The following is an 11,041-nucleotide window of genomic DNA, read 5'->3' on the forward strand; positions in this document are numbered from 1 at the left end:
AATGGTATTTTTATGCTAGTGAGCTGTGTGAGGGGTCTCACAATAGCAGAAAAGTTTTTTATGAACTTCCTGTAGAAATTTGAAAATCCAAGGAATCGCTGTAGCGCCTTGCGTGTAGTTGGTGTAGGCCAATCCTGAATGCAGGATATTTTACTCATGTCCATCTCGATTCCTGTTTTGGATATGATGTAGCCTAGAAAGAGTACCTCATCTTTATGGAACAAGCATTTCTTCAGCTTCACATAAAGATTATGTGCAAGCAATCTCGATAGTACAAGTCTTACATGTCTTATGTGTTCAGACAGAGTCCGTGAATATATAAGTATATCGTCCAGATATACCACAACACAGACATCTAGTAAGTCTTTAAAAATATCGTTTATAAATCGTTGGAAAACTGCAAGGGCATTGCATAGGCCGAATGGCATCACAAGATATTCGAACAATCCGTATCTAGTTCTGAATGCAGTCTTCCACTCGTGTCCATCACGGATTTGAATGAGATTGTATGCTCCTTTCAGGTCTAATTTTGAAAAATAGGTAGCTCCACGCACCTGCTCAATGAGCTCAGGGATAAGCGGTAGAGGATAGCGATCTTTTATTGTGATAGCATTCAATTTCCTGTAGTCGATGATAGGTCTGAGACTTGAATCTTTATTGCGAACAAAAAAGAGTCCTGCTGCTGTGGAAGAAGTGGAAGGTCTAATAAAACCTTTTTCCAAGTTCTCGTCCAAATAGGTTTTGAGATGGGCAAGTTCATCCTGTGAAAGAGGATAAACATGACCGAACGGCAATTTGCTATTTGGGAGTAGATCAATGCTACAATCATAGTCTCGATGAGGAGGTAATGCTTGAGCATTTTTCTCAAGAAAAACCTCAGAAAGATCCTGATAACATAGTGGTGCAATCTCATCTGTCACCACAGACAGAATCTTCCCGGAAAACGGGAGGTTACACGTTTCCTCGCAATAACAAGAAGGGAAGGTCAAGGACCGTTTCTTCCAATCTATGGTTGGTTGGTGTGTGTGCAACCAGGGAAGTCCCAACACAATGGGAAAGTGGGGTGATGGTATTAACTCGAAGGTAGAAGTCTCCCTATGAGACTCGTTAATAGTGACTAGAAGTGCTTGTGTCTGATCGGTGATCGGACCAGAGGATAACGGAACACCGGTAATAAGACTTACCGAGACAGGTTTGAGTTTAGAAATAATAGGAATTTTATTTAAAGCAGCAAAACATATATCCATATAATTTCCACAAGATCCTGTGTCAATCATGGCCTTAGTAGTAATCCTGTTCTGGTCCCACTGTAATGTCAAAAAAACAGAAATGTAGGGGTTAGTGAATGAAGTTGTCAATCCTCCTAGAGAGACATGTGAACACTCACCCTTCTTTTTGTTGACTAGGGGACAGACGTTTATCTTGTGATCCGGGGATGCATAGTACAAGCAGAGATTTTCATTTCGTCTTTTGGCTTTTTCCATAGTTGATAGCGGTGGGCGTATGGTTCCTACCTCCATAGGAACGGCCAGACTCCGAGAGGAAACGGATAATGGCAATCCCATCTTTTCAGCCTTTCTTTCTCGTAGTCTTCTATCTATGGTAATACTGAGTTGTATTAATGCATCCAGGGTTTTTGGCAGATCCGCTCGGGCGAGCTCGTCCTTAACGGCTTCTGATAGGCCAAGCCTAAATTGGGTTTTCAGAGATGCATCATTCCATTCTGAATCAAGGGTCCATCTCTTGAACTCTGCGACAAAGTCTTCTACAGGCCTCCTTCCTTGTTTCAAGGATCTTAACTTAAGATCAGCAGTACTCTGCCTATTGGGGTCATCATATAGGCTAGTGAGCTCTGCCAGGAACAAGGCATAGGAGTTGAGAAGCTGGTCGTTTTTCTCAAAAAGAGAATCTGCCCAGGCTCGAGGATCGCTTGATAGGTAAGAAATAATAGTACAAACCTTAATGTGATCAGTAAGGTAGGTACGAGGTTTTAGCAAAAAAAGTAACTCACATGCGTTTTTAAATTTGCGAACTTTTTTGCGATCGCCTGTAAATACCAAAGGGGGATTTATCTTGGGTTCAGGGGACTGAGCAGAGGTAAGTTGTGTCAGTCTAATTACCTGCTGCGACAGAGCCTGATTGTCTTCTTTTAATTCAGCAAGTGCGTGTATTAACGCAGATACTTGCTGTTTTAATTGTGTCACCTGAGTGGTTATTTCTGCTGAATCAATTTTTTGGTTCGTTCAATCTGTAACGCTCCTGCGTTTCTTATATGGTGTGGATTTTCAGCTGCAGAAATAGTTCCACGTCAGTAGTCATGTAAGAGATATGCTGAGATACCATTCCCAACCTCAATGACTCATCATGTGTGGAAGGTCTTATTTCAGCCAGTAAATACACACAATTAGCAAGCTGGTTCCTAGAGTGACTTTATGTATGTGGTAACACAATGATGAAGGTTGAGGGATAGGTTGAGTGGAGGTGGTAGGTGATAGACACTTGAAGGTGAGACAGTAGCAGATGGATGCAGGAAGGTTTAGCAATGTTGTATGGTAGCAGATGACAGAATAGCAGGTGGACATACAAAAGAGATCAACCCAGTGCAGAAAAGTGGCAGTAGTCTCAAGAGCTAGCAATCTAGTTATGCAGATGTAATAAACAGTCGTTACTATGCAGAGCTAGATAGTGTAAGCTTAGTATAAGTTTATAGAGAATTCCCCTGCGGGGTACTTAGCACTATTAGCGATACAGCCGAAGGGTGGTTCAGGAGAGGCGGATGATCCAGTAGCGGGATACAGGGATCAGCGCGGCGAGGTTCCGTCAGCGAGGTAAGCTTGCAAGCATGGAAGCTTCAAGCAAGGAGTGAGAACCGGCGCTTTAAATAGCCATCTAGTCCGGCGCTGGGTGATGACAGCTCCAGTCTTAAAGGTGTATGCGCACCTTTCCAAAAGTAAATGGTGGGGCGCATACACTTGTGGAAAGTGTAATTTAGGGTACCAAAGGTACCGGAACATTACACTCTCTCTTGTCCTCTCATGTCTCTCTCTCCCTCTCTCTTGTCCTCTCATGTCTCTCTCTTGTCCTCTCTCTCTCTCTCTTGTCCTCTCGTGTCTGTCTCTCTTGTCCTCTGGTGTCTCTCTCTCTTGTCCTCTCACTCTCTCTCTCTTGTCCTCTCATGTCTCTCTCTCTCTCTCTTGTCCTCTCATGTCTCTCTCTCTCTCTTGTCCTCTCATGTCTCTCTCTCTTGTCCTCTCATGTCTCTCTCTCTCTCTTGTCCTCTCATGTCTCTCTCTCTCTCTTGTCCTCTCAGGTCTCTCTCTCTCTCTCTCTCTTGTCCTCTCTCTCTCTCTCTTGCCCCTTAACATAAAATGTGTCCATCAGCGTGACCCTTAGCATAAAATTTTCCCATCAGTGTGACCCTTAACATAAAATAAGGGGCACGCTGATGGGCACATTTTATGTTAGGGGGCACTCTGATGGGCACATTTTATGTTAGGGGGCACGCTGATGGGCACATTTTATGTTAGGGGGCACTCTGATGGGCAAAACAAAACATTTAAATCAGCGTTGCTCTTAACATAAAATATGCCCATTAGCGTGCCCCTTAACATAAAATATGCCCATCAGAGTGCCCCTTAACATAAAATATGCTCATCAGCATGTCCCTTAGCATAAAATAAGGGGCACGCTGATGGCCACATTTTATGTCAAGGGAGCACTCTGTTGGGCACATTTTTTTTCTTTTTTTTTTAAGGGGCACTTTATAGGGCACTCTAATGAGCATGGCAAGTGGCAACATATGGCAAAATATGCCAATCTGCACACTAATGCTTGTGCAGCTACCGTATTCTCCCCCAAATGTGCTCCACATACCTGAACTGCAGCCAGGTCAGAGCCAAAAGCCGCGAACAGGGGGGCGGGGCGTGCACATAGTGTCACGCTCGCTGAACCTAGTGTGAAGGAGCCGCAGTCAGGAGCAGGGGGCGGGACGCGCGCGTGACGTCACACCCCCTACTCGCGGCCGGACAGGACACTGGCGGCGTGTGAGCAGGGAGCCGGGAGCCGCAATGAGGAAGGGGACTGAAGGACTCCTAGGTAGCGGGCTCGCGGTCCGGGCGGAAGCATCGCGCGGGCCGCCATTTAGTGACCGCCGCTGACATTGTTCGGCACAAATTTATTCGGCCTTTTTACTTATTCGGCCGAACACCGAAAGTGATATTTTTTCTATTTTCGGCCGAATAATGTTCGGCCGCCGAACATTCGGTGCATCCCTAATTCTCATTGTATAAAATCTATTATATTGAAAGTACTAATAAATATGTTTAATTCTATCAACTATTTATTCTTTTATTTTAGTAACTTTGGGCAGGCTGGTAGGGGCCCCAGTACATTACTTTACCCAGGGGCCCATGATGATAATAAGACATCCCTGTGGGAGAGTGATATTTATCTTTGTATAATACAGAACTGTACAGTAATAATGAAGAAATCTACTGAAAATGACACAAGAAGGAGATCTCATAATAGGACCACAAGATCCTCAAGAATCCAGAATCCAATCACCATCCCCCCACCTCCATCCCTGATCCCTACAAGACACAACACACAGAAGGTTCTAGAAGTCACCAAGAAGATGATGGAACTGCTGACAGGAGAGGTGAGCGGTGCTGGGAATTGTGGGACATTATCCAGTAACAGACAAGGGATGTGTCTGGATGGTGACTGTATCATTGTGTGTGTCAGGTTCCTATAAGGTGTCAGGATGTCACTGTCTATTTCTCCATGGAGGAGTGGGAGTATTTAGAAGGACACAAGGATCTCTACAAGGACGTCATGATGGAGAATCAGCCACCCCTCACATCACCGGGTAAGAGGAGACTTTATTGTAAAGGAGAGAGCAGTACGGAGGATCCACCTAGATCCCCCATCATCTGATAAACACATAGAAACAATGTATTCAGTCAGTGTGTGTGTTTCCTACAGATGGATCCAGTAATGGGAACCCACCAGAGAGATGTCCCCGTCCTCTGTATTCCCGGGATTCCACACAGAAGGTCACACCATCCCTCACCATCATCAGGTAGATGAGGAACAATCACTGATAGTATCATTAGGATCTGTACATTATCTGCATTGTTACCATTGATGTCATTTTTATTATATATTCAGAGTGGAAATCTGAGAGATTCTAAAGTTGAGGTTAAAGAAGAGATAAAAGAGGAGGATGATGAGGATGGGGTGATGAAGGAGTCAGAGTTTCTAAAAGAACACAAAGATCTGTACCAGGATTCCATGGAGGAGTCATCCAGCTACAGAAACCCACCAGAGAGATGTCCCCGTCCTCTGTATTCCCAGGATTCCACACAGGAAGGTCACACCATCCCCCACCATCATCAGGTAGATGATTGTCAATTATTGGTAGTTCTGATTTATATACAGTATATTTGTTACAAGAAATGTTTTATTATTTATTCAGAGAGGAAACCTCGGGGATGATAATATTGATGTTAAAGAAGAGTATAAAGAGGAGGATGAGGAGTATGGAGTGATGGAGGAGTTTTCAGAAGGACACAAGGATATGATGGAGCCACCTAATACCAGGAACCCACCAGAGAGATGTCCCCGTCCTCTGTATTCCCGGGATTCCACACAGGAAGGTCACACCATCCCTCACTGTTACAAGGTTGGTGAGACAGAGATTATAAAACACAGACTCATGGAGACAATGTGTGGATTTTTATGTGATGTCACAATAATAAATCTTATATTTTACAGATGATATTCTTTCATTTTCTTGGTTTAGAGTGGAGATCCAATCGATATAGAATTTGAGGTTAAAGCAGAAGAAGAAGAGAGGTATGTGAGGGATGATCAGCAGTCTATGGAGGAGGATGGAATAACGGGGACATTTATAGAGGAGGACACTCCTACAAAGATCAGCACAGGTGGGTCATTAACACTAAATACATTCCTCCACCCATACTGCTCACTGATTGGTCCAGAGTAGGGCGGGGACTGGGTGATATCAGCCTGTAATACCCTGGTCACTTTCCTGAGCTGTGTTCCCCGTCCTGTATTCCTGTATTTCTCTCGGATAATCTTCCTTCTCTGTGCTGCAGACACAATTTATGTCTCTAGACTGGATTTATGGAGATTCTGGGGTTCAGCTGGCAGCAAAAATGTTCATTTTCACCATAGACGTTACCAGACCTAGACACCTGGGGTTTGTTCTTCGGGTCTTCTGCCCCATGACCGGGTCTAGTAAGATCTCTGATAGAACAATTCTCCCGGGGTTACTTGCTCTGTTATTTGCTGGCTGTGCCGGGTGGAGGGATATGTCTGTATAGTCTCACACCCAAATCACTGAGAGCAGTCTCAGGAGATGGGAGGCAGCGGTGTGGGACCTCTGCAACTTCTCTCATGTAAACATTTAGAGTGGGTGTAAACCCTCCGTATACCCAGTGAAGTGACTGGCCTCAGGGGATACACAGAGATGAAACAAATCCTCCTACATAAGTTGTACCCCTTTATCTGCATTCCTCTCTTTACAAAGTCCAGAATTTAGACAGTTTGTCTGAGCAGTCAGAAAAAAGGGGACGGGGATCTGAAGTTACAGCTTGTCTTAAATAGGGGCTACTATGTTATGTTAGTTTTTGGCTGGGCTGTACTTAGCTCAGACTGATTGTTCAGTTTTTCGCCTGGTTTTTCCCTAAGCTTAAGCTGAGTTGTGATTTCTCACTGTGGCCAGTAGATGTCACCGCTATCACTGGACATAGTATGACATTTCACCAACCAAAATAAAATGATAATAAATCCAAAACCAAAAATGTCATACATTGCAGCTTCCCGATCATTGGATGTTGTGGCTGCATTACTTTTCTTTTTCACCTGGTCACACCTTCTGTATTAGAGCGCCCCCACTCTGGAGACAGCAGCGTTATCAGTCTGGGGGGGGGGGTTGTTAGATGTATTATCAGATTTAAAAACAGTAACAAATTGAAGCCAAACTCCATCTCACACCTTATAATCAGTTACAGCAAATTATTTTTTCCTTTAGGATAAAGGTTTTACAAGAATAAATAAAAGCTGATCATTGTAAGCACCCCTGTCAGTGGTAAATGGTCTGCCCCATGCCAGTAACTGATACATTCTGCTTTAGAGTTGGAGCTTTTATAGAACAGATTTACTGGCCAGATGACCAGATGAACATATAAGAAATCCTAAAAAGGAAAACTAACATCACATCTAAGAATCGATAAGCTGCAATATAATAAATATTTTCTTTGGGTTTAATGTCTTACATTAAGAATATTTATATTTCCTTCAGCCAATCCAGTAGGAGGTTTATGTCACTGGTGCATGCTGGGGGAGGAAATAAATATTTGGGACAGGCCATGTGCTCGCTCTCTTCCCCTGGGATGAGGTGTAGGGAGGGGCTGCTGGATGGAGCTCTGCTGTTGGGTCCATTAGCCTGTTTTGGGGCCTAACATGTGCTGTAGTGGTTGTGAAGCTGTCCTGCCTGGTCTGGAGGAAGCTGTGCCAAGGAGGAGACCCAGGGGAGGCCCCTTGCTGGAGAGAGTCATGAAGAAGGCCGGTCTCTAAGGAGGGCCTGGTGACTCACTTGGAGGATGCACTGAAATTTGGGAATGTGCTTACAGTGTTGCTCAGTCGGCCTATAGGTTCTGACACTGTGAGAGTAGACATCGATCTGCAGAGTCTGTAAGTGATCTGCCATGGCATCTGAGACCCCCATGCCCCCCCCAACCCCTCACTTCCAACCCTCACCTCCTGAACCATTCTGCAATAGCACTTTAAAAAGACAAAAGTGACTGGCACCCAATATCCTTTCTTGGTCCCGGTATTTAGGCCATGGATATAGCCCTGGGGTGAAATGCTAGCCCTCCCCTGACTTTTGGAGGAGTTATCCTGCCTTTTGGATGTCAGAGGGATTCTACATTTATATTACACATTACATACTCCTGACCCCGGCACTATATACTCTATGTTGTACATTACATACTCCTGATCCCTGTACTATATACTTTGTGTTGAACATTACATACTCCTGATCCCTGCACTATATACTCTATTTTGTACATTACATACTCCTGATCCCTGTACTATATACTTTATGTTAAACATTACATACTCCTGATCCCTGCACTATATACTCTATGTTGAACATTACATACTCCTGATCCCTGCACTATATACTCTATGTTGAACATTACATACTCCTGATCCCTACACTATATACTCTATGTTGTACATTACATACTCCTGATCCCTGCACTATATGCTCTATGTTGTACATTACACACTCCTGACCCCCTGCACTATATGCTCTGTTGTACATTACGTACTCCTGACCCCTGCACTATATACTCTATGTTGTACATTACATACTCCTGACCCCTGTACTATATACTTTGTTGTACATTACATACTACTGACCCCTGCACTAAATACTCTATGTTGTACATTACATACTCCTGACCCCTGCACTGTATACTCTATGTTGTACATTACATACTCATGACCCCTGCACTATATACTCTATGTTGTACATTACATAGTCCTGACTTCTGCTCTCTCCCCTCTACCCACTGCTATATATACACATAATATGGATTCTCTTTTGTTACACCCATTTTCTACCAGCTGGACATTTTTTATCCGTAGATAGTGAGTAGGTGTCCCGCACATCAAGGCGTGGCCTGGCGTAGGTCCAGACTGAGACTGCCATTTACTATCATACAGCAGGTCTTGACTTGATGTGTGGCTCCTGGGACACCTAGTCACCCTCTACCATTTACTAGTTACCTTGAGGGGGGAATTGTAAGATCCTCAGAGACAAAGCTACCTGATGTGGGCGGAGTCCTGGTTTAGGGGAACCAATCTGCTCATGTCTAGTAATAATCTTTGTATTTCTATTTTAGTAGATGGACGGGAGATGAGGAAAACCTCAGAGGATTGTCTCACTTTGTCTCCAGACTGTAAAGTAGAAGATGAGGACATCACACAGTATAGTCCAGGAGAAAACCCGGCTACCTCAAATGTCCATCCGGCACCACACAGTGTAGATGGACCATCGTATTCCTCTTATCCTGAGGAACCTCAGACTGTGAGGGACAGTGCCGTACTTACAACAGATAAGAGGTTCTCCTGTTCTGAGTGCGGGAAGAGTTTCCGTTGGAAAGGCAATCTTAATGTGCATAGAAGATCTCACACTGGTGAGAAGCCGTATTCCTGTCCTGAGTGCGGGAAATGTTTTGTACACATGTCCGCTTTTTCCATACATCAGAGATCGCACACTGGTGAGAAGCCTTATTCCTGTTCTGAGTGCGGGAAATGTTTTTCATGCAAATATGCTCTTTCCACACATCAGAGATTGCACACTGGTGAGAAGCCGTATTCCTGTCCTGAGTGTGGGAAATGTTTTTCATGCAAGTCCCATCTTTCCACACATCAGAGATCGCACACTGGTGAGAAGCCGTATTCCTGTCCTGAGTGCGGGAAATGTTTCTCAGAGAAGTCCACTCTTTCCACACATCAGAGATTGCACACTGGTGAGAAGCCGTATTCCTGTCCTGTGTGTTGGAAATGTTTTTCATGCAAGTCCTATCTTTCCACACATCAGAGATCGCACACTGGGGAGAAGCGGTATTCCTGTCCTGAGTGCGGGAAATGTTTTGCACACGAGTCCGCTCTTTGCAGACATCAGAGATCGCACACTGGTGAAAAGTCATATTCCTGTCCTAAGTGTGGGAAATGTTTTGCACAGAAGTCCCATCTTTCCACACATCAGAGATCGCACACTGATGAGAAGCCATATTCCTGTCCTGAGTGCGGGAAATGTTTTGCACAGAAGTCCCATCTTTCCACACATCAGAGATCGCACACTGCTGAGAAGCCATATTCCTGTCCTGAGTGCGGGAAATGTTTTTCACAGAAGTCCCATCTTTCCACACATCAGAAATTGCACACTGGTGAGAAGCCATATCCCTGTCCTGAGTGAGGGAAATGTTCCTCACTGAAGTCCTGTCTTCCTGTACATCAGGGGTCCCACACAACCCTGGAGGTGTATTAGTGCCTTGAGTGCGGTAAATGTCTTCTATATGAATGTTGGTGGACATATGGGGAAGAAGCACACCCTGATATACACCTCAGATATACTCCATGGCTGATCTTCATCATGTAAGAAACTCTTCATAAGGAGATCAGAGATCACCAAAGACATGGATGAAGTGTTGTCCCATGTTGGCAATTGATAGCAGGAGAAAAATAAAAATGGAGTCCTTACCTTTCATTGGCTGAGTACATTTTGTGCGGGAAGATTTCACAAACACTTACAGATCTGGTTGTTATAAATGTGTTAATGAAATGTGACCCACATTCCCCCAGTCATGGTGAATTTGGATTTCCTATAATGGTCAGTTCCATCTAGTGGCCATAATGTGCTTTCCTGACAGATGTCCATGGCAGCATACGTTTGGGTAGCCCCGCCCTCGTTCCTCCCCCATAAGACCTCACCCCCATAAATGTTCAGGATGAGCCAATGGCTGCGTTTCTTTTTTGTCCTCCTCACTTATAGGACAATTTTTATATGAAGTTTTCCTACCTATTGGAAGTATTGGTGGGCGGGTCTGGTGCTGGGCAGCTGTGCGGATATCAGGAGCTTCCTTTGGTATCCAGAAGTCTTCCATGATGTCCCGAGTGGTCATTGAGTCCCCAGCTATCAGCAGGGTGGTGTTATGGCACATATATGTAGAGGATCCATGCCTGGAGAGTGGGCCCTGCCATCGGCGGCCATTTGCATTGGCTGGGAGCCCAGCTGTTAGTGGGTGGCCATTAAGTGTTAGACACGTGAAATTCGTTTTCGGTGCGAATACAAATTTTGACAAATTTTTGGTTATTCCTAGATTCGGATGTATCCAAATCTCCAAATGAAATTGTAATGAATTTCATTGACATTTGTTTAGTTTATTCATTTTCTAACAAATTCCAACTTTTCGGAGCGATTCGAATTCGGATCAGTCAT

At 44.3% G+C, this 11,041-nt stretch overlaps 1 protein-coding gene across 1 annotated transcript in view; it reads left to right on the forward strand.

Moving 5' to 3' along the window:
- The window catches only part of LOC309550257 (uncharacterized protein), a gene marked incomplete at its 3' end in the record, with an annotated part of 55,696 nt that extends 45,678 nt beyond the window's left edge, over positions 1 to 10,018 (forward strand). Inside the window, exons 3-6 of the mRNA XM_082250665.1 lie at positions 4,466 to 4,657; positions 4,744 to 4,867; positions 4,984 to 5,054; positions 9,113 to 10,018. Coding sequence (XP_082106791.1) covers positions 4,466 to 4,657; positions 4,744 to 4,867; positions 4,984 to 5,054; positions 9,113 to 10,018 — 1,293 coding nt within the window. The remainder of the gene's footprint in view (positions 1 to 4,465; positions 4,658 to 4,743; positions 4,868 to 4,983; positions 5,055 to 9,112) is intronic.
- Between the last annotated feature and the right edge of the window lie 1,023 nt (positions 10,019 to 11,041).

This window comes from Pelophylax lessonae (assembly GCF_965119305.1).
Source record: "Pelophylax lessonae genome assembly, chromosome: 3".
Classification (NCBI taxonomy): Eukaryota; Metazoa; Chordata; class Amphibia; order Anura; family Ranidae; genus Pelophylax; species Pelophylax lessonae.